The 25,184-nt window shown below is 40.7% G+C and overlaps 1 protein-coding gene across 7 annotated transcripts in view; it reads right to left on the reverse strand.

Annotated features, from left to right (window-relative positions):
• Positions 1-2,108: 2,108 nt before the first annotated feature.
• The window catches only part of MAP3K7 (mitogen-activated protein kinase kinase kinase 7), a 72,361-nt gene continuing 49,285 nt past the window's right edge, over positions 2,109-25,184 (reverse strand). For all 7 annotated transcript variants that reach the window (XM_059732089.1, XM_059732085.1, XM_059732099.1 and 4 more), the window contains 4 exons: positions 17,352-17,466; positions 8,401-8,462; positions 7,712-7,827; positions 2,109-5,259 (listed from right to left, as the gene is read on the reverse strand). In XM_059732089.1, the coding sequence (XP_059588072.1) occupies positions 5,079-5,259; positions 7,712-7,827; positions 8,401-8,462; positions 17,352-17,466 (474 nt within the window). In that variant the 3' untranslated portion in view covers positions 2,109-5,078. The remainder of the gene's footprint in view (positions 5,260-7,711; positions 7,828-8,400; positions 8,463-17,351; positions 17,467-25,184) is intronic.

The raw sequence follows: 25,184 nt of genomic DNA on the forward strand, positions 1-25,184 counted from the left end.
ACTCTAACAGTATCTTGGTCTTTGGTGTTGGCTACCCTTTAACATTTTAGTGATTCAGTCTGGCCAATTTTAAACTGAAACAAAACCCCAATCCTTAACTAATATTCATAAACTACTTTTGAGAGCCAGGTTAAAATTTTGTGTGTGTGTGTGTGTGTGTGTGTGTGTGTGTGTGTGTGTGTGTGTGTAGGGGGAGGGGGGGTTAGGGGCTGTAATCACAAAGCATAAATAAATAAGAGAACACAAGCCTATTTTATACTTCTAATGTAACAAACTATTAGTAACTTAGAGGGCAAAGCACACAAATCTGAATATAATTCTTATTGCCGGTCTCTCAGACTCTTAGGTTAAATTTCCACAAATGAATTTTCATTTTAAAAACACACTTAATTGAGGACAGTATCATAATTAAAAACAATGATTTAGTTTAATCTCAATTCTGTTGCATCATCCTGATTAAACTGGCCATGCACATATGGGGAAAGGAGAAGTAAATTGTCACTGAATATCCACAATTAAACAATTTATAAAAGGTTGTTGCAATTTAGTGTACAACAAGAAGCCTCCCCACTCCTGGCTCTGCCAGGTTACAAAGTGGATTTGTTTCTAAGTATTAATTTGGTTCACTCTTACTAATAAACATAATGCACACAACTTGAATTTCATCTCGTCAGGATTTAGTAATTGGCAAACAGGAAGCCTAGAATGCAAATCACTGACACTTATTTCAAAAAAGCCCTCAAATCACATCACAATCTGAGAGCATTTTAAAAAAAGGTGAGTCAACTTTACATGGATCAATTTGGAAAGCTTTGTCTTTTCAAAAAAATCTGTTTAAAAAACCCACACAATATTTCTATGATGCTTACCTTAGCAGGGTTCTCCTCTCAGCCTGTACAGTGCAGTCACCCCAGCAGTTGAACATTTGCCCCCTACTGCTTCTATTGCCACGTTTTTAGTAGGTTTGAACAGGTCACCACAAATATCTGGACTGGACAGGGCAGTCCTCTGGCTTTAGGAGAGATCTGGGGTAGACATAGCAGCTGTTTATAAATGTTACATTTTTCTAGGTTTAATCCAGACTACTATATGCACATGGACATCTGTAGTCTGAATTAAGATTGGCTCCAGTCCGAACTAGGCAATTTAAACGGTATTAACCAATATGTATAGGCAGCACTGATTTTAGGGGGAAAAAAAAACTTTAGGAACTCATCAGATAAGCATTGCAAATATCAATCCCCGCAAAGGAAACTCAGTTGAGTTTCTGCAACACCACACAGGCTATCAGGCACAAAGTAACACCTTTACAAAGTCAAATGTGCCAATGACACCCAGAGCCCTGTCCAAGCACGCAGACTACCGGTCTGTGAAGAAAGGGGCAAGCCCCCTTGCCCCCTCCCCCCAACAAGTTCGCTGAGATGGTCATCAACACTGAGGTCAACTGCATCTGTTAAGGCTTCTGGAACAGCACTTTATCTCTCACTAGGTTCATAACAATGTAGCAGTGCTTTAAAAGGCTTATTATTGCCTCCTAATTACTTCCAACCATAAGCCCATACATAGAGGCTGCAAATTGGGTCTGTTAAGGGGATGATGGTCAATGATTATCTATTAACCCTTAATTCAAATTGAAATTAGATTCAAACTGGGTAATGCAAATCAGTTGACATGGATTAGAAAGTGGTGAACACATGTACAAATGGCCTGTGTTACCCAGAGATGATTTTCATTGGATTTACTGAAGACTATCTACATAGCTCTGCTGAAGCTTCTTACAAAAGGGAAGGAAAGGAGTGTGATAGTAACAGAACAAGGTAAATATCTATGAAACAGGATTGTTAAGGGAAGATTCAATGGTGAAGAAGAGGGAGCATGAATATTGAAAGCACAAGGTTCTTTGTTTCCCAATATGGAGCTTACAGGAACTGCTTGTCCACAGCTGTACCTCTATATGCCACCAAGGGAACATCAAGAACACAAGCAATTTCTTTTGATGGCGAGAACAACTGCTCAAAAGCCGTCTCCTACCCTGATAGGGGTGTGGAGAGGGGAATTCCTTCACAGATCTGGGCTGCCCTGGCAAGTGTCAGAGTATTACAACTTGGTTAAAATCTCTCACTTTTATTAATTATATTCCTGGTAGTGTAATACACCCCTGTAGCAGAAAGCCACACTGCTCATTCCTAGATCATATGAAATCATTCACCATTTTATGTACAAGTTTTGAATTACAATCTTCAACTTTTCATCAAAAAAAAATAAAGCCTAAAAAAAAGCATTTTTGGTAGAACAGCACAGTATACAGAAGCATACTTTCATTACACAATATTTTACACAAAACATTAACCAAAAGCAGAGCCTGTTACTGTTTTGAGAATGAAAAGGCAGTGCCTGGACAAAACTAGATGTTTCACCTCCATGATCAGAGGGGTAGCTTTAACTGAATAGAAGAGGACCTGAAATAGTTCCTGAACACTCCAAAATAGTTTAAGCAGAAAGATAAAAGTACATTTGTAAACAACTTCAAAACAAGAGCTTTTGAAAATGCTAAAGTCACTCGACGTTAAACTGCTAATTCTGCTTAGCACAGATTGCCATTAGAAAGTCCGTTAGATTTTCTATGATGGGTGTATATGCATCTTGCTCCCAGAGAACACTTCACTAACAAAGAAGGGTTAATAGTTTCAATTTTTGGTGGAATTTGAAGAGGAAGGGCTGGAAAGCAGATATTCCCTTCTGTAAATTAGTTAGATTGGCAATACAATCTAAATATTTAATAGAGCTGAATTCCATAGTGTACAGTAAATGTACAGTACTTATGATCCAAGACCCTTTTTAAATGTAAACTTAAGAAGTTATAAGCAACTGTAAAATTAGACTTTCATATTATGTACCCTTAAATGATTTTAGCATTGCTTTCACTTCCATTAATCAAACTTTGCCACAAAGTGACTTCGCACATGAAGTATTAGTACTGTTGAGTTTTCTTTAAAACATACTATGACACCGCAAAACCCCAGTAACTGTCCTGGGAAACAATTTTCTTTTTCTAATTATTAACCATGCATGTGAAGTCAACCATTAGTATTTATGCTGCTCTACTTCATGCTTAAACACATTAAGAAAGCTGCTGAACACTGACAGTGTCCATTTTGGTAGATGGACAGATGTATGCAAAGAGCAATGCTTTGGATAACTTGTGCTATTCCTAATACTACAGTTATTTTCTTTGCCAATTACATTTTGCTATAAATATGTGTGCCCTTAAGTTGATCCCAATATCAGTTTCAGCTAACTAATCAAATTATCTGCTAAGGTTTCGGGAATGATAACCCTTCTTTTATTTAAATAAAATGAAGGAAGGGCTTTAACTCCTAAACGATTGTCAATAATAGATTTATTTTGAAGTCAGAATGAAGCCATTCAGTAAATTATCTTTCATCCTTGATATTTTTAATTACTTGCACAGTAATATCAAAGTTTATTAGATAGAAGAGGGGAAGAGGAAAATTGCAAGGTTTGTTACTACTAATATCCTGTTAAGTTCACCTAACGGGCGGGCCCTTGCAATAATTACTCATTTGAAATAAAGCACAATGATTAAATAATCAAATGTTTATATCATCTCTGGTATTTTGAGGACACAGCATCTAAATTTTCATTTTCTATTTTCTCATTACAAAATATTAATGCTACTAAAAACCACCAACAGCTTATTTAAGAAATAAGTTATGACTATGAAAAAAATCCTCATTTTTCTACCAGATGAAATAATCTAAATAAGCATTTTTTACTGTAAACAGTCGTTATTTCTGCCAACATAATCACAACTATTAAAGATACTGACCATTTCATGCTTTGAGTTAGTTATATGCAACGCTTCTGTTATTAGTAAGGACAGCAGGCATACTATGATGGGCTTGCTTTGAACTGTGATCAAATGACTGGAATAACTAAGATTCCTGATTCAGACCTAAGTAAATTCTCTCATTTTCTTACGCCAGCTTCCTCCATCTGCATTCCTGGCTCCAATACAAGATTTTGTATTTAAAATAAATAAAATTCTCTCAGCAGCCTCCAGTTCCTTACTGAAAACAAACTGATTTACATCTATGGTGAATGCTGCCATATTTTTCAGTGTTTCAAATAGATTGTAAAAAAATATCCCAATAACTATTATAGAGGGAATGATTCTATAACCTTTATGTTCATTTGCTTTCTGAATATCTTTCTGAAAATAATGATACAGGCACAAAAGCGTTAAGCTTCAACACGCATTTGTATACATTCTGATTGGTTTCTTTTATACGAGACCTTTTTACCCAATGAATCACAATACTTTTTGCTCAGTATGATTAAATAAAACTGCATGCCACGCCCTGAACATCATCCCCCCCCACATGAAAGTAAAGAAAATAATCTTTTACTTCAAATATTTTATGAATGCAAGATTACAAGAAACATTTCAGTCAAAATGCAGGGTCATCAAGTTCTGAACCAATGCTGGCATCAGTTTGATTAATATTTTCCATCTGGAAAAATGCATCAACCCTAAAGGTAAAATGTCTCACTAATGCATCATGAATTATTGGTCAAACAACATCATCTCTGCACTATGGTACATGTTTAAATCCTGAAAATGACTGTCATCGTAAATTTTCTTGAGATGAGACACAAGAACAAAACCATTCTAAACCAGAAGAGTTTGTGTTTTGCTCTTATTGAGATAACACCAAAAATTAAAAATAAGATCTTATAATTTAGCAGCCACTTTAACATCTGTTAGGCTAGCCTTCACACAAGAAACATGCATACAGCCACAGTTCACTGTATTTGCTTTAACTTGAGTGCCATTGATTAACTCAAGTCAATTTTCTCCCACCTTATTTGATTAACCTGTTGAACTGAATGTCCACCATAGGAAAAGGAAAATTAAATGATGTTTTAAGTGTAGCAGACAAATATAGGCATTCAGAACACACCAAGAAGCTAACACTCATCAGTTGTCAAACTAAGGAATAATAAAAAAAACAGTCTTTTGTGTGCATATTTTTCATTAGAAAGGTCCCAGTGAATCATGATGTGCCTTGCCGCTTTTGTTGCTGATTTCTGATGACCTCTAATTGTTTTTTGCATTGCTGGTAGTATGTTGAAAGACTTTTGTTTTCATCTAACAGCTTTTTATGTTCTTGTACCAGACGGGATGTGTTTTGCTGGTCTTTTTCATCCTGGTCCAGTTCTGCTATTAGTTCTTGTCTAAAAATAATAATAATAAGAAAGGATAGCATTAAAATGCTATGGAGAACAAATACCATTCATATCTACTTGCTTATGTGTTTAGCCTCTGCCCTATATTTTCACTTTTAATCAAATTAAAATTTGTATTTGATTTATCATTATATCTTCATGAAAAACATGAAGTAATATGACAAAATCCTACCAATTTGTAACTTAACATACAGGGGAAATATTTACTCTTAAATCATAGCCACAGTCATTCAAAGCTGCAGAGCATAATTGTCTGCTTCTAAAGTCATGCTTTTTATAATGGCTTTTAAAATGCAATAGTATAGTGCAACTGTACAAAAATTACCATAAGTATATTACATATTTAACTATATTTTTAAATTTTATTCTGACAAGAAGAGAGGCTGTTAAATGTTACAGTGCTAGATAGAAAAAACCATTGTAGCAAGAACAAATGCAATCATATAGCAGAAATTTTATTATGTTCTGGAAAAACTATAAACTAACTCTTGGAATTTTTCACATCTCTCAAAACAGCCAGTTTTCTATTTTAAGCAACTCTCTTGTTAAAATAGTGGAAACAAGAGTCAGGCAGACTATTTTCACAACTGTCTTCTCAGTTAATTGATGCAGTAAGCATTCAATATGTTTTCCAGCAACTATTTTTAGAGGAGCAAATAAACATGAATAGTTATTACAAACTGGTTTTACAAAATAGTTTTTTAACAAGCTAACTAGAATGCCTTTTTTTTTCTAATTGCTTATGGTGGGGGGAAAACCTTTTGGCAGGCATGCCACGAATGCCCCCTGATTTCCTCAAGTGCCATTCTAGTCACTTTCCCCCGCCTGATCTCCTGCTCTGTTTTCTGCTCCCTGCCCTGTCACTGAGTTCCTCTATCCCTACCCAATGTGCCGCACAGACACTGCCTGCAGCACAGGTCCAGGTTGGCCACCCCTGGTTTATGAGGTGATGGGAGGACAAATTTGCCAGCAATGTTTAGCAACAAAATGGTAAAGAACAAAGTTAATATACTAGTTTCCAGTAAACAAAATACAGATGCGCCATAACATTTTATCTGCCTCATCAACAATTAAGACATGGTATTATTCACACACACATATCATTATATTTTTAAAATATATATGGATAGTTTTATTATTGGTAAAAGAAAGGAATTTCACTTGTATTGATAAGAATAGAAGAACTGCATGATCACATTGCCTGGAAACGAAGGGGAACTGAATAAAACTGTACTTTATATATAGGACAAGAACCAAAACATGCAATTAGTAACACTCATTTCACAGCCCATACTTTAAGAACGTGCAGAAACAATACTATTTAACGCCTTCCCCCCCATAAATATGTTAATCCCAACACAGCCTAGTTTTAAGTGACAGCCCCAGGGACCAATCAATATATGAGAAATCTTGTCCTCGGATTGCGAATGTGAAAATTAACTGAGTTACCATATTTCTTCCTTTTCTCCAATTGTCAAAGCAGAAGCCTCATTACAGAGTGCTGCTCCTGCTGCCTCCACATAAGTGTCACAGATGCCTCTGGTTTTCTGTGTAGGCCACACCAAAGAAAAACCAAAAGACACTCTGCTCTTTAAGAGGACTGAGAGCCTCACACTGCCTGCCTGCATTTCCTTGGACACTGGGTGGCAGTGGGCCAGTTGCTCACAGTTGCACTTCCACCACTTCTTGGTACATGTGACCTTTCACTGCTGCTTCCCCATCATCAAGAAATTGTCAGGAGCCAAGAGTGAGGGAAGGCAGAACACAAGGGGATATATTGCAGGATGCAGCTCTGATCCAGCAATCACTTTGGCCTTTACCAAGCAATGCACTTGAGCACATGCTTAAACTTCAAACATGTTAAGAGTCCTACTGACATCACTAGTGCTTAAAGGCAAGCATGTGCTTCAGTACTTTTCTGGATTATGGCTTAAATCCATGGGAAAGCAGCCCTGAGAAGTACATTGTGCTTTCTCAGTATATATAGCATTTAGATGCTAGAGTACAACCCAAAAACAGTTGCCAAACTGTGAAACACCTGGTAATTAGCCACTGTGCTAAAATACATTGCCCAAATAAGTACAAATTAAGCCTTAAAAATGTAAATAAACTGCTAGGTCAAGTATTATGTGAACTTAAACTGCATGATGCCTTACAAGGACATAAAACAAAAGTAAACAGTTTTTACAGGCTGTCATGAAGGGATGTGACAAAATTGTGAGACTGAAATCTCTCAACTACTTGTAGTAGCTACAAGTAGTAGCTTTATGTTCAAAAGCTTGAAATATTATTTTTCAAAGAGATCATAAATTTGTGAATGACTAACTTTTCTCTATAAGATGTTACTGCATTAAAAGAAATCAACTGGTTGCAAGGTTTATTGTAGTGGACAAGGAATCTGAAAGTATGAGGTCAGAAAAGTTCACAACGTTTTACTTACTTTCGCTGCAACAACAATGCAATTTCTGTTTGAACTTTCATATATTCTTGTGCCATTTTACAGTGCTGTTCAAACACAGCCATAGATTCTTTGGAGTTTGGGCATGGTGCTAGAGGCTGAAAATAAATCAGACATGTTAAAAACTAATCAACTGATATCTCAATAAATAGTGTGTTATAAATAATTACAGACATTCTACCAGGGTTCAGAAACTACTAAGCTTTTAAAAATAAGTGTTAAACCATACCCTGGAAAAATCTCAATGCACTGTTGCCAAAGTTGACTCAGACTGAAAAATCTACGTTTACTGCTCTAACACATTCTCTTTCAAGGGATGATGACTAGAGTACTGTTTGACCATCCACAGAGCAAATAAAGTTTGAATGAGAATACAGCAATTTGAATCTATGACCTCAAACAAATGATTTCTTATTCAGATGGTTAAATGAAGATTTCAATTGGTTTAAAAGATCATATTTCCCTGAACTTGTTTTTAATAGCTTGATCAAATCTGAGTCAAGCAATCTCGGATTGCAGAATTTTTTTTAGCCATGTTCAAAAGTTACGCCAAAAATAAAAACGTACATAAATAAGCACAAAAAAATTGCAGTCAGTAACAATATCATCACTTCTAGAATAATTTGAAATGAATTAAAATTTCAGAATCTAATAAAGCATATATTTATTACCTGCAACTGATGATCTAGTGTAAGATAGGCCATTGGGATGGAGTTATCCGATCCATTAGTATCTGTAACAGTACCACCACAGTTATAATTTCCGTTCAGCTAACAGTTCTTTTCTACATTAAGCACACACAAAAGTGCAATTCCTTGCAAAAATGAAAATATTATCTAATAAAACTATACATCAATAAGGAGACAGATGCATGGAAATATTGGTGTACATATCCTAACATGTAGCCCCCCACCCCAGTGCAGTTAAATGAGTCTTCAATCTCAGAACAAAGCACGTGGAAACAAAAACAAAGTTTTACATTATTTTTATACATTTATGAATCATAGTTATGCAACTCAGTTCTATGCAGCTTTTTGCATTTTCAGCCAATCTAGTCAGCCAGCCCATCTGCTGAATTCAAATGAAGACTACATGAACCTGGTCTGACAAAAAACAAGCATAAGTCTTTTGCTCAGTTATAGAATGAACTCTCTTACAATCTTTGGCAAGTTGCATCTTTAACAACCTCTACCTTTTGGTGGGTGGTAGCCTGGGACCCAATAATCTTTCTGAAGGACTTGGTTGCCCTTTCCCAACCCTGCAGAACTATGGGACTTCTTGATGACTCCAGCTCCAGAATAACTACATATTTCTGAAATTTAAGATTTTCTTGTTTCCAGAAGCACAGTATCTGAAGAACACAGGGCAGTTACTAAGTCTTAAGAAACACAACAGTAGAATTACACAGAGAAACCATTGGTCCACCTCTGTGTTACTATCAGAAGAGCATACGTTAAGAGGTATGCAAGAGAGGTGCAACCATGCCCCAAAAGCACTTCCCGTAGAATAGTTGTAGAAAAGAAACTAAGGGATTGCACCTCCAGGGTGGATTTGATTCAAATCATTACTTAAATCACGATTTAAATCATTTGTCAGGAAACCCTAATTTAATAACAGCTTTTGACAAAAAGTGCATTCTTATTGTTTGATATAGCAGTAATACATATTATTCACAACTCAGGGATAGATGTAGGTTTCATTTTTGGAAGGTACACACTATATGTTTCAAAGCAGTGATTTATTTTGATATTTTTCAGATTAATTTTGCAGCTACATCAGAAAACTAAATTATTATTTGGTTATTTTATTTACCAAAGCTAATTGAAGCGGATACTTGCGAAGTCATTGGGAGGTGAACTATCTTCAATTCACTAGGGTAATCATGGATATTTGGGGCATATTTTTACTATGCTGTATTACGAGGACAATAACAATAGTCACTAAAAACAACAAACATTTAAAAATTGTTTTATTCCACTAAAACAAGCTTACGTATTTCCAATATTTTTCTTCAACAACATGTATAATTGTTTTTAAAAAAACAAGCATATGTATTTTTGAATTTCTAATTATTGCCATGATAGGTTTTGCCTTCTACCATACCATTTCCTTGCTAGATCTCAAATCAATGGAGAGGCTATACCCAGAAATTTATTCATAGACTTATTCATAGACTTATTCATAGATGTTAGGGTCGGAAGGGACCTCAATAGATCATCAAGTCCGACCCCCTGCATAAGCAGGAAAGAGTGCTGGGTCTAAATGACCCCAGCTAGATACTCGTCTAACCTCCTCTTGAAGACCCCCAGGGTAGGGGAGAGCACCACCTCCCTTGGGAGCCCGTTCCAGACCTTGGCCACTCGAACTGTGAAGAAGTTCTTCCTAATGTCCAGTCTAAATCTGCTCTCTGCTAGCTTGTGGCCATTGTTTCTTGTAACCCCCGGGGGCGCCTTGGTGAATAAATCCTCACCAATTCCCTTCTGTGCCCCCGTGATGAACTTATAGGCAGCCACAAGGTTGCCTCTCAACCTTCTCTTGCGGAGGCTGAAAAGGTCCAGTTTCACTAGTCTCTCCTCGTAGGGCTTGGTCTGCAGGCCCTTGACCATACGAGTTGCCCTTCGTTGTACCCTCTCCAGGTTATCCGCATCCTTCTTGAAGTGCGGCGCCCAGAATTGCACGCAGTACTCCAACTGCGGTCTGACCAGCGCCCGATAGAGGGGAAGTATCACCTCCCTGGACCTATTTGTCATGCATCTGCTGATGCACGATAAAGTGCCATTGGCTTTTCTGATGGCTTCGTCACACTGCCGGCTCATGTTCAACTTGGAGTCCACTAGGACTCCAAGATCCCTTTCCACCTCCTTGCCACCCAGCAGGTCATTCCCTAGGCTGTAGGTGTGCTGGACATTTTTCCTCCCTAGGTGCAGCACTTTGCATTTCTCCTTGTTGAACTGCATCCTGTTGTTTTCTGCCCACTTGTCCAGCCTATCCAGGTCTGCCTGCAGCTGTTCCCTGCCCTCCGGCGTGTCCACTTCTCCCCATAGCTTTGTGTCATCTGCAAACTTGGACAGAGTACATTTCACTCCCACGTCCAAGTCGCTGATGAAGACATTAAAGAGTATCGGTCCAAGGACCGAACCCTGCGGGACCCCACTACCCACACCCTTCCAGGTCGAGACCGACCCATCTACCACGACTCTTTGGGTGCGACCCTCTAGCCAATTCGCCACCCACCGAACTGTGCAGTCATCCACATCACAGCCTCTTAATTTGTTCACCAGTATGGGGTGGGATACCGTATCGAAGGCCTTCCTGAAGTCCAGGTATACGACATCCACCCCTCCTCCTGTGTCCAGGCGTTTCGTAACCTGGTCATAGAAAGAGACTAGGTTGGTCAGGCACGATCTGCCCGCCACAAACCCATGCTGGTTTCCCCTCAGCATAATTTGCCCTGCCGGGCTCTCACAAATGTGAGCCTTGATAATTTTTTCAAATACTTTACCAAGGATGGAGGTGAGACTGACCGGCCTATAGTTGCCCGGGTCCTCCTTCCTCCCCTTTTTGAAAATGGGGACCACGTTAGCCCTTTTCCAGTCCTCCGGGACTTGGCCCGTGCGCCACGAGCATTTGAATATTCCCGCCAGTGGCTCTGCAATGACGTCGGCCAGTGCCTTCAGCACCCTCGGATGGAGCCCATCCGGGCCTGCCGACTTAAAGGCATCCAGTTCTTCCAAATGACTCTGCACCACCTCAGGGTCTACGCATGGAAGTCTGGCGCCTTGCTGCTGCCTCTCTACAACCCCAGTGAGAGACTTGTCGTGCCCCTCGCTTAGGAACACTGAGGCAAAGAACTCGTTGAGGAGTTCAGCCTTGTCCCCTCTATCTGTCACCAATTGCTGCTGCCCATTTAGCAGGGGTCCTATTCCTCCCTGGGCCTTCTTTTTACTCCCAATATATCTAAAAAAACAATTTCTTGTTGTCCTTTACTTGGGTTGCCATCCTCAGCTCCATGGTAGCTTTGGCCCGCCTAACTGCCTCCCTACAAGCACGAGCAGAGGAGGTATATTCATCTTTAGTGATCTCACCCTTTTTCCACTTTTTATGTGCTCCCCTTTTGGCCCTTAGGCTGCCCTGGATTTCTCTGGTCAGCCATGGAAGCCTCCTGGCCCCTTTCCCTCTTTTGCCTCGCTCGGGGATCGTCTTGCTTTGTGCCCAAAGGATCGTTTCCTTTAGGCACAGCCACCCTTCTTGGGCACCCATCCCATCAAAACTCCTACTCTGCAGTGCTTCCTTGACTAATCGCCTGAGTGCAATGAGATCAGCTTTCCTAAAGTCTAGACTTTTCCTAAAGTCTTCCTAAAGTTATCCCTCAAGGCTTCTGGACTATTCTGCTCAACATGTTTCTCTCTTGCTTCTACTGCCCCTCCCTCCTTGCCCAGATCTACTCCACCCACAACAATCATCTATTCATTTAACTTTAAACTTTGCACTTTTAGAGAGAGGGAACGGCTCGATTCTGTGTACATAACCTTCCAGAGAGACAATACGGCTAATGGGTAGGTAATCTGGTATCTTATTTCTCATTTCCATATACTGCTGTTAGGAAGGATATTATCTCTGGAAACACAAATCCACAGTTTGAAAACTGAAACTAAGCATCACAGAGATGCTTCATGGGATCCTCTAGACTGAGCACTGAGTCTCATTGGGTCAAGTGGTTTTCTTTAATCTTTACTAATCTACAGAGGAGCCTCTGGGAACCCCATAAGATTGGACCCCTAGTATAGTCCATGTCCTGTTGTGACCTATTTATAAAACTTTTCTAAAAAGATTACATAAATATATGGTCTCAAATAGTATATAATTAGAAGTTATAATCACTATTCTATTATGACATCTCTGAGCTTCAACATATTTTAAATTAAAAGTATCCTTATATTGGTTTATTTTTAAAAAATCATCTTAAAAAAATCTGATTGGTATTTTTTTATTAAAAAAAACTTTATTTTTATCCACCTGGATTGCTTCTCAGAGACAATGCCATATCTAACAACTTCCAAAATGAAAAGGAAATAGAAAGGTGGAAATGGAGAAAGGAATGTGAAGTGTCTGTTAGAAAAGGAGACTGGAAAGTTGTGGAGAAGAGCCTATCAAGATTCAGGGAGTCAATTACCAAAAAATTTAAACTAGTGTAATCCAATATTCTGTTTGGAAAATTCTCCTCTACAGATAGGTGATCTCCACCTATAACCTTATTACAAAACTGAAACTGCTAATTTGTTCATTTGGGTCACAAACACATCAGTACATACAAAATTATCTTAAGCATGAGCGATTATCCTGAGAATTTCAGTTTGAGTAGTCAAATATACTATGTAATAGATTCATCCTCTTTACTTCTATTGTTACTGTAAAAGGCAGGAATTTGAACCAGCTCAAAGCAGGAACTTTGCGATGAGCAACGAGAGATATCATAATTCAAGGCAGTGTATCAGACTACTGGAAGTCCAGTGGCTCAATACACTATAATGTGTTATTGTCTGCACAGCAATAATAGCATCTCTCTGAGGGATGTCTGGGAGACCCCTGTGCTGCTATATTCAAGTAGTGATCTTTCTATGATTTGTGTTGAATTTGTCCAATATCCTTGTTGTTTTGTTTTAGTATGGAGGTTGAGTACCTAGAGTGTGCATTCTCCCCAGTGTCAAAAGGAATTAAACAAACTTTCTTGCCGAGATACAGGACCTCCACTTAACTTAGGAGGTGCACATTCCCACCAGGGGAAATGCCCTGCTGGACCTGGTCCTGGCCACAGGCAACGACCTGGTGAGGGGACTCCAGATTCTTAACCACCTGGATGACAGTGATCATCGCCTGCTGGAATTCACCATCCAGCGCAGGGTGTCAAGGGCCTGCAGCAAGGCAGTAGCCCTTGACTTCAAGAGGGCCAACTTCACTGAGTTGAGGAGATTGGTAGGAGAGGCACTGGGGTCCTGGAGAGTAGGGGAACTGGGTGCCCAAGATGAGTGGTCATTCCTTAAGGAGACGATACTCAGAGTCAAGGGGTGACAATCCCAATGAGAATCAAAGAGGGCAAGAGTGCTCAAAAGCCCCCCAGGCTCACCAAGGGCATTCGAGAATGCCTGATTGCCAAAAAGGAGGCGTACACCCAGTGGAAGGGAGGGGCTATCACCAAAGAGGAGTATACCTCCATCGCTCAGGTCTGTAGGGGGCTGTTAGGAAAGCTAAGGCATATATGGAACTAGGGCTAGCATCAAGGATCAAGGACAACAAAAAGTCCTTTTTTAAATACACAGGGAGTATGAAGAAGGCACCGGGTAATGTGGGGACCCTGCATGATATGCCAGGCAATCTGGCGGTTGCACTAGAGAAAAAAGCAGACCATTTTAACAATTTCTTTACCTCCATTTTCTTGTGCAGGGACTGGGACTCCCCCACCGAGATTCAGGACGGACTCAGGAGAGACTCTGCCAGGCCTAGGGTCAGGGAGGACCGAGTTAAGGAACTTCTAGAGGGGCTGGACGTGTTCAAATCAGGAGGTCCAGATGTTCTCCACCCCAGGGTTTTGAGGGAATTGGCAGGGGTTATTGTGGGGCCCCAGCTTGGCTTTATGAGCACTCATGGTGCTCTGGTCAGGTGCTGGATGACTGGAAGAAGGCCAATGTGGTCTCCATCTTCAAAAAAGGGAGGAGGGAGGACCTGGGTAACTATAGGCCCGTTAGTCTTACTTTGATCCCGGGGAAGCTCTTTGAGAAGATTATCAAGGAGTACATCTGTGAAGGGTCAGCAGCGGGGATGATGCTCAGGGGAAACCAGCATGGTTTCATTAGGGGCAGGTCCTGTCAGACCAACCTGATTGCCTTCTACGATCAGGTCACAAAATCATTGAACGCAGGTGTTGCGGTGGACTTCAGGAAGGCCTTTGACCCCACCCCATTCTCATTAAAAAGCTAGGTGACTGGCATTGATGCCTACATAGTCAGATGGATTGCAAATTGGCTGAGCGGTCGCACTCAGAGAGTGGTGGTGGATGGATCATATTCGACCTGGAGGGATGTGAGCAGTGGAGTGTCCCAGGGCTCGGTCCTCGGGCCCGCACTGTTCACTTTCGTTATTAGCGACATGGACAAGGGGGTGAAAATCACCCTGTTTAAATTCACACGACACCAAGATTTGGGGTGAGGTGGGCATGCTAGAAGGGAGGGACAGGATACAGCTGGACGTGGAAAGGTTACAGAGGTGGGCAAATGAGAATAGGATGGGATTCAATACTGACAAGTGTGGGGTGCTGCACTTGGGCAATAAGAGCCAGCAGCATACCTACAGGCTGGGGAACTCTCTTCTCGAAAGCACAGTGGCAGAAAGACCTTGGAGTCATTATCAATTCCAAGATGAACATGGGCCGACAATGCGAGGACACGGTCAGCAGGGCTAACCGCACATTGTCGTGCATCCACAGATGCATCACAAGCAGGGCCAAGGAGGTGATCCTCCCTCTCTATGTGACACTGGTCAGGCTACAGTTGGAGTACTGTGTCCAGTTCTGGGCACTGCACTTCAGGAGGGATGTGGACAGCATTGGGAGCGTCCAAAGGAGGGCCACTCGCATGATCCAGGGACAGCAGGGCAGACCCTATAAGGAGAGGCTACGGGATCTTAACCTGTTCAGCCTTCACAAGAGAAGGCTGAGGGGGGACCTGGTGGCTGTCTATAAACTTACTAGGGGGGACCAGCGGGGAATGGGAGAGACCTTGTTCCCCCAAGCGCCTCCCAGAGTAACAAGGAATAATGGCCATAAGTTGTTAGAGAGTGGGTTCAGACTAGACATTAGATGGCACTACTTCAGTCAGGGCGGCTAGGATCTGGAACCAACTTCCAAGGGAAGTGGTGCTGGCTCCTACCTTGGGGGTCTTTAAAAGGAGGCTTGACAATTACCTAGGTCGTTTTTCTCTCCTGCCCAGGGCAGGGGGTCAGACTGGAGGATCTGCATGGTCCCTTCCGACCCTATATCTATGAAATCTATGAAGCTTTATTTTAAGAACACATTTAGTATGCACACATCTGTGCATTTACACCTCCCCCCCACCCTCCCATCTTTGCTTTTTAACTGCTTTATATGATCTACTCCTATTTTTTTCTTAGATGTATGTTTCCCAATTCAAAATAAGTTGTGAATATGATTTACTGGTTGTCAACAGTTAAGGAAGGTAAGCTTAGTTTACTATTTTATCACAGAAAATAAATGCTAAAAATCCCATTGCCACTTAAAAGTGGTAATTTCCTCTTCACCATATTTCATAACAGGAAATCCCCAGTGACACTCATGCAAAATGTATACAATGCTTTACAAAACAAAATTTTGGCTACATCTTCTATAAAACACCTTTCAATATCTTGTGTATATACAAATATTTTACAAGACCATAAAAAATTATAACACGGGTGTAATTTTTGCGGGGCTGAATATGCTACCCATATTCATCTTAATTTGGACCTCTAGAAGATCCATTGTTCTGTAGGGTTGGCACATCGGAAAGATTATTGGGTCCCAGGCTACCACCCACTGCCTCTGAAAGGTAGAGGGGGGTATACTAGAGCTTGTTAAAAAAGCAACTTGCCAAATATCATAAGAGTTCTATGAAATCTAGGATGTGCACGCACTGGTAACACATAGCTTTGTTATCTGGCACCCACGGGGAATGGAGGGTGCCAGATAACAAAATATGCCAGTTAACTGAGCAGCCCAAACAGGCCTCTTTGCCTGTTCAGGCTGCTGTCTGTCCTGCCATGTCTGGGGTGTTGCTGCCCCTCCCGTGGGACAGGGAGTGGGGACCCGCGCAGGCTGCTATGCCCCAGGCCGTGGGGGCTTGGCAGCACAGGCTGCTTTCCCCCGGGCCATGGAGACTCTGCAAAACCGGAAGTGCCATGGTGGGCACTTCTGGTTTTATTTTTCCCTTACAAGCCCTTACAAGTCAGCATGCTGGTTAACAGAGCATGCTGGCTTGTAAGGTGCTGGATAACACAGCTTTTACCGTCCCATGCAGCTGCTGTCCTGCCTCTTGCAGGGAGTGAGGTGTGGGAGCCGAGGCCCCCTACCCCACCTGGTCCTTGGCACGACCTGCTGGGAGTGGGCTGGGGGAGCTGAGGGCAGTGCTGCTGACCTCGTCTCCCCCACCCTCTGTCTGGTCCTCAGCGCGGCTCTGGAATCATGGCGGCACTCCCACATGCTTAGAGCACTCTGACTGCTGTTTCCATCAGCCAATCAGAGTGCAAATAAAGTGAGACAGACAGACAGACAGACGTAGGCTTTTATAATACTAGAATAATGTTTCAGGGTGTTTGACAAATGTAGTAGAGAAAATGATGTTCAAAAAAGTTCTGCATAATATTTGATTTATAATAGCCTATAGAAATTAAATACAATCTATAAAAAGCAAAATACAGGGTTAATACTGTCTGCTTAAAGAACTTATATACCCAGTGTATGAAATGCAACAAAGATTAATGACTAAAAGCAATTACTTGATTTTTCTTTGTGGTGTTTATACATCCAAATGATCAATTAGATAGGGAAAAGGCAAAAATGAAGAAAAAGTATCACCTGTAGATTCATCAGGTGTCCATGGAAGACTACGAGCTGGCTTTTCAGGGGTTGGTCCCGAGGTAGTGATCATTCTCACGCTAGGACTAGAAGACCTACTGCTGTTTCTACTCTCCTACAAAAGAAAAAAAAAGAATAATTTGATTAAAGCAGCCTTGCTATATTCTCACATAACACTGAAAAGAAAAATCAAGGGAAGACCAGGTCAAGAACCTACTTTACAAACCAGTGTTAAGTGACCTGATGTGAGGAAACGTGAGCTTTCATTTCTATAGTGCCTTTTATTCTGAAATGTTTTTTTTTTCACATGCTCATAAAGTTAATAAAAGTCATCCTCATTTAAAACTTAATCCTTTAAGTAGAATATCAAATGAAAATACCAGCAAGTGGTCTTTCACTTCAACTTGTAGAAATAAAAAAGATGAAGTTATGGAATGTTAAAGAACTACAGAATTCAGAGCATGACATTATGATTGTACAGAACAACTTTCACAACATATTTAGAAGCTGCATCAACTGAAACACCTTAACTTCATTTGATTAGAAAAATGTATACTAAGAAATCCAGTTCATTTCAGTGTTTGAGCATTAAGAAATTCAGCAACTGCAGACAGCTGGAAACATTCCTAAAGTTGTGATCACGTGTAAGAACGTATCTAAAGTTATCAAGGTGACATAATTCATCTTTAGAAAAATATGAGAAACAGATTAAATTAAAAAATGAAGGGAAAATGAATATTTTTTTTTGTACACATTTCCCCTTTTCTTTCAAAAAGTGACCTTTTTCCTCCTTAAGATGCTGAGAAACAGCCTTAAGCCATCCATGTACTTCTCAAAGCACAGACCTGAAGATGGATTTTAGCTTCCTTCTGAGACTACCCTCTTATGAGATACTGAATATGAAAGATTTAAAATAAAATATATAACCTTTATTAAATAAATGATGATAATACTTCACCACTCATTTTTTGCAAGAAAAATTAAACTGAAATCATAAGTAAATCAAATGATGTCGCTCAAAGTTCTGTTATTTTTGGGGCCATGAATCTCTCTTAATTACGTGTCTCTAAATATTTAAATTTGCTATGGTTTAAATTCAAAAGTATACATTACTTTGAAACTGGACTTAATTATGTGACTAATTTCCAAATGTATCATACTAATTTTAGGGTTACAAGTATATTTTGCATTTTGACTTGACTGACATAAGAGTAACAAGTTTTTACACTTGAAGGATCTGTTAGTCCAAATTACAATATGCTTATCCCATTCATTGCTGGAGTTTAAGAGGTAAGAGGCAAACACCTCCCCAGAGATCCTTAAAGGTAAGCTCTCATACTATTTTAATGAAAGGTGTTTATAATATCAATTTAGACCTTCTAAAAGGTAAAAACAGGGAAATCAGAGCATCTAAATCAATCATAATCCCTTTAGAACATTTTAGACTTTGAAGGTTAATTTTATACTGTAGTAATTAAAAGGTGATACTGCACTGGGGGCAAAAAATGAATTTGCTTGCCTGTGCAATGGAGACATTTATACAAATGGATGTATTCAGCTTCAGTACAACTGATTTTTAAAAATAAAAAGTTGTGAAAAAGTTTTATTTAATAAGCAATTATTTCTACCCCATCCCTTCAATGAAGCTGAACTTTTAGGTGTCAATCTTAGCAGTCATTTTTTTATAACAGTGCATTCTGCTTTTTCATTTGAAACAAATATAGGCAAATACAGATGAACCAAATTTGCATTCTTAAGGATAAAGGAGTTGCCATACTAGGTCAGACACTCATCCATCAGCCCTGTATTCTATGATAGCCCAGTATAAAATACAACAAAGGAGAGAAGAATGCATCCTGAATTGCTTCTAATTTAGTTTTACTGTATTAATTATTCTGTATATCAGACTGAATTTGTATGTCCAAAAAGAGGACTGTGTTACTTACACATTACAGAATCTTCCAAATGGAATTCTACTAACATGTTGGAATAATTGGGTTATACATTTGGAAGAATCTTAGCATGGACAGAAAAAAACCCATATTTTTAAGAGATGCATAGCCTGTATATGAAGTCATGAAATACAGTAAACAATTTCAGTGGTGTATGACTAGGAAAAGAATCTGGCTACTTGAAAGTGGCTTTTATTAGACTATAGGTATGATGTGTTCCTGTGTGAAAAATAGTTTGAAAGTTTCATGATAAATGAATTATCTTGCTATGCTTATACTGGGATGCACCAACATAATCCCAGCATTTCTTGGACATCAGTCAGATTGTAAGCACCAGAAATGGGAAGACACTTGTATGCTCAGCACTGCACATTGCTGCTAAAAGATACTTATCAAAAAGTGATGGCAGAACCCGCCTAGCTGCACACTCCTAAAAATATGTTTGGGACTCAAAAAACATTGGTAACATACTGTAAACTTCCTGGGGCAGCCAATCACATACCAGCCACTATTCAGACTCTAATACCTCCATCATATCTCCTGGGTGTATACTCTCTGCCACTCTTACAAAATTGGGACCCTGATGCCCAGCTGCCCTAGACACCACATATTACTACTTTCCTTTCTCTGCTCCAGTGGTTACCTGGTACAGAATAGCTGAATTATAAATTCAGTCTCCCCGAGGAGTGGAAGCAAATGGACACAGACTTTATAACAGTTCCAAACTCAATCATGATTTAAATTTAGCTGGCATTAAAAAAGGAAGAGGTAGGCTCTTAAAATAGATGCCTATGTGAATTTCCCTAACGCTGTTTCACTGGCATTCCTGAGGGTTCTCAGGGCTCAGGTAAGAGTCTACCACGCAGTTCAGGATTCTTTCCTTCTGCCTGCTCTCCTGTACTTAGCCTTTACTCTAGAACACAGTCTTTTTCTTCTCTCTGAATCCAAATTCCTTTCATCCTGCCCCTCTAAAATGACTAGATAGAGATGATTTATTTTATAACATCCAAGGATCACCTGACAATCATGCCCTCACCAGATCTTTTGATTTGTTTCTATTACCTGGGGCTTCAAAAACTGGTTTTGCTCCAGGCACTAACCACCTCCTTGTCCAAGGCTACTCCATGTACATGGACACTGTTTATTAGACACAGTCTTCTGGCAGAATTTCTCACCACCTTCTGCAGAATCTCTCTCAATGTGGGAACAAAAATAGAAGGCAATCAAGTCCCATATTCAATATGGAGGTTGTGTAAACTAGTGTGTGTGCTCTCCCCAGTGTCAAAGGGAATTAAACAAGTTTTATCTTAAGATCACATTTAGTATGCACACATCTGTGCATTTATACCCCCCCCTTCCCATCTTTGCATTTTAACTGCTTTATATGATCTAGTACCTATTTTTTTCAGGTGTATTTTTCCCCAATTCAAAATAAGTTGTGAATACAATTTAATGGTTGTCAACAGTTAAGGAAGGTAAGCTTAGTTTACTATTTTATCACAGAAAATAAAAGCTTCAAATTCCATTGCCACTTAAAAGTGGTAATTTACATGTTGAGTCTTTACATACTTCAAAAGCAGTGCAACGCACAGGTCTCCATCCTCGACTACAAGTCACTCAAGGCTGAGAAGAAGGGGATTTCCCATGCCAGGTATGTACAATCACCTGGGCTGACACCATCATGCTGATAGGTTAGTGCAGGCTATTTGAATACATAAATGGTACTGCCCATTGCATCCTCCTCAGTGCTTACTCTTTTCCAAGTCATGGTGAGCCACTACATTAAATACATTTCTACTTCCTCTTCACTCCCGCAGCTGAGCTGTGCCTTTCTTTCCCATTTTCAATGACTGCTGTTTCTTCACCAGCCTTAAATGCCTGGCAAACATCACCAAACAGGGCCCTACACAGTTCACGTCTGTCAGCCCCTCCCTAAGCCTGCCACATGAGTGTGGACTGTAATTAGTGTGGCCCCACCCACCATGAGATGGAACTGGATCAGGTTGCCCCATGCCTCATCTGCACATACATTTTGGAGGACCCAGGATCTGTGACAAGAACACTTTGTTTCAGTCATGTGTGTGCGTGTGTTGGGGGCTAATTAGTACATGGATCCTATGGTGGGGGGAGAGGTGGAGGTATCTCGAATACACACACATACTGGGAATCGCTGAGCTGCAGAGTCACTATAGCTTGAAATGCTGTTGACTCTATTAAAACCCAGCCCAAAGAACTATGAGCTTGTTGGTTTTGGACTAGTATCAGGTATAGTTTGTATTATATATCAGTAGGTATAAAACTGTTTCTTTTTTGTATAAAATAATAATCTTTGTTCAAGGCAGGGAAATGTACAGACCAGATTAACAGCCCAGTAGGTATACCACTTATGAGGAACAGTGAATCTTGTATGTGTACAGAGTTAAATGCAGTGAACTCTGAGTTCCTTTTCAATCATATGATCCAAGTAAGTGCCCTAATCACAAGCATATTGACTATTATATGTTATATTGCTCTCTCCTTTTTTCTTCAGACCAGAAAATCCATTCTGGACCAGAAAAATGTTCCTAATGAAAGATACTAAGACTGACAATGAAAAGGTATTTCATGACAAATTCCTTACGAGGTCTGATAGCCAGTATGCTGAATTTATCTGCAACTTCACTGGCAATAAATACAAAAGTGTTGAAAAGAGGGGTTTAAAGGGTTGGATTTGAACTATTAGCAGTGTTACTGCTGATTGCCAGGGATGCAGGTTTTTCATTTGCCAGAGAAAGACACCAGAAATTGCAGGTTTCCCCTTGCAGGCTAGCAGAGTTTTAGCTTGCAAGAGGCTGCTATGGGGCTGGGGGGAACAGGAGGAAGATGATCAGGGAGGAGGCACACTGCCTTCACCTTCACACTGCTAGCACCTTGGGAGGAAGGCCATGGGTCTACCCCACACTATGGCCCAGACAACATCATTGCTCCCCTCAGGCCATGGCTCTACCCTGGAAGGGAGGTGAAGTGGGAGACAGTACAGGCAGCCTGAGGAGAGGGGTGGCAGCTGGCCATGGTGTGGGGTACAGATGCAGCCCAGCATGCAAGTGGCTGGCAAGAGAGGAAGTGAGGGCAGCATGGCCCCTCCTTAGTCCATTACTTCTCATGTCACTGGCGGTGTGGCTGGAAGCACTGTCATCAACGAGTCTCAGTGCCCTGCACTGCCCTCCTGTGCCAGGTCCTGCCTGCTGGGCTGCAGATGCAGCTGCTGCCTGTGCTAATCCTGGCCAGGCTGCAGCCCCACGCCTGCTGTGAGCACACATCTGGAGGCCATGTGCCCCCCCCCATCCCACGCATTGGGGGAATGGGGGCAGCAAGTCAGGAGTGAGGGGCTGGGGGGCTGTAGGCTGGGAATGAGAGGCACCAGTAGGGCCAGAGGGCTGCAAGTCAGGAGTGAGGGCCACCAGCAGGGTTGGGGGGAGGGTGCTGTGGTTTAGGAATGAGGGGCAATAGCAGGGGCAGGGCACTGGAATATCAAGGCTGCTCAGTGCCACAAAACAGTGGGTGGGGGGGGGGCAAGAGGGGAAGGATAGCTGCAGCTGGGTCCACGTCTTGGTGAGTGAAGTTGGAGCTTTGATTTTCCATGATAAAAAACCCCAAATCAAATGCCAAAATATATAGGTATTTAGAAATTATTTTATTTTACTGATTAAGGCATTGGTAGGCTTGCAAACTGGTTTAAAACGAAATATATCAATAAAACATTGTGTTCAACTGATACCTATATATATGGTGTTTTGGGGTATATATGAATTTGGGTTTTTTAAATTGGAGAACCTGGGATTTTTAAACAAAACCAGGATCCCTGCTGATCAGTAATGAAAGCTATGTGAGAAGGAGCATAAGGAAAGACTGGAACGCAGAGATAAAGGATGCTTGCAATGACAGAAGAGAAAGGCAAGGGATAGTTCACACTGGGAAGGATAATCTATATCTGGTATCAGGTACAGGAGAGATAAAGTAAACTGATCAGAGCACTGTATACTTCTAAATTTGTTACAATAAACTGCTTTACTTGTGTAGCAGGATTCTTGCAATCATTATCTTGAATATTTCATTAAAAGATTCAAGAACAGTGAGAACTAAGGCTGCCGCCACATTACTAGTTAATTGTGTCTTAAGCTGTAACAACCATGAGTTACAGCTTAAGACACAACCTTGTTTAATGATGCCAAAGCAATTAATGGCATCATAAAACAAGGAATAAGCCACAAAGTTATTCTAAATAATAACTTTGAGGCTTGCTCCTATCACAACATTAAATGAGTATGTGGCCAGGTGTGCCCCTATGACAGAGCTCCATCGACTGATGGAGCTCCCAACTGTGGGAGCGCATGGTGCTCTATCCTGGGCTCCCCCTGAATCAACAATAAGTTACAAAAGGATCTGATGTTTGATCTCACAATCATGCCTCCTGCTACGCATGTGTGACATGGCAGGCGGCATGATTGTGTGGACTGTGCATCAGATCCCATTTTGCCTTTATCATAAGTCATAGAGAAGTAGGACTGGAAGGGACCTTCAGAAGACAAATCCAACCCCTGCCTCAGGCAGGATCATTTCTATCCAAACCATCCCATATAACCGGAATCTAAACACTACATACATAAGAATACCCTCAATCCTGACACAACATAGACCTAACACCCTATCCTGTCACTGGTAAAGCAGGGGAACCATGGCAGGCAATGTCCTGCTTCTAATGTTGACAATATATGTTCAAGAGGTCCCAGATAGAGGGCCACGCCCAACGCTACAGAGGAAGGCAAATACCCCCACAGCCCATACTAATCTGACCATGGGGTAAAATTCCTTCCTGACCCCAAATATGGTGATTGGCCTGACCCTAAGCAGAGGGGCAAGACCTTTTAGTCCAGGAATCTCTGGTCTTGTTCCTAGCAGGAGAATTGGCACACGCCAGTTGGAGTCCACAGGCTTGGCTGCAGCCAGCATCCAATGCCTCTGGGGAGGCTTAAAAACAGCCTGACACACATAGCAGAAAAGGGCAGGGAGTGGTGGTGGGGGAGGTGGAAACAACCAGCAAAGCCCAGTAGCAGGGGAAATACCCATGGTAGAAAAGAGGCATAACTATGCCTAGATCATCCCTGACCAGCGGCTGTCCAGCCTCTTCTTGAACACCTCCAGTGATGGAGAGTCCATACTGCCTCAATATTCTATCTGCAGGGATCTAAGAGTTATTTAAATCCATAAATAGCCTTTAATTCTGTATTACAAGTTAGCGTTCGTTTCAGTAGATCTCCCTCTCTTCTCACACACACATATACCCTCAAAAACAAGATTGCAAAAGCATGTAATTTACTTATATGGATAATGCATGCAAGATGACATCCAGAGTGTACTTCCCATGCCATGTGAGTTTACTGTATCTGCTTATCTTGCATGCTGTGCTTTGATTCAGACTTGTAACATTCAATATTTATAAAATAAATGAAATGAAATTCAGATTCTGAATTTCAACTCATTAGGCTGGAGGAGGTATAAGAGAAAGTAGCTAAATATTAAGAACTATGAACTCCACATTTTACTTTTTAGTGTATCATCCGAAGATGGTGGGAATGAATGAGCTTTCTTCTGTCATCCTTGGTCAAAGGGGTTATTATTTGGCAGGAATATAAATAAAACAGTGATTCTCAACCAGGGGCCTACAGCACTCCAGTCATGCTGCGAAATCCTTTTAAGCATGTTGTGAGGTGCTACACAATATTAGCACCTACATGATTACCACCTCTTTTAGGATTACTACACCAGGCTCTCTAATATTAAAAGCTAATTAATCTGATTAACACAGGGAACTACTATTTTTCCATGTCCAAACTTTAGTGGT

The sequence above is a fragment of the Alligator mississippiensis genome, chromosome 1 (assembly GCF_030867095.1).
Source record: "Alligator mississippiensis isolate rAllMis1 chromosome 1, rAllMis1, whole genome shotgun sequence".
Lineage (NCBI taxonomy): Eukaryota > Metazoa > Chordata > Crocodylia > Alligatoridae > Alligator > Alligator mississippiensis.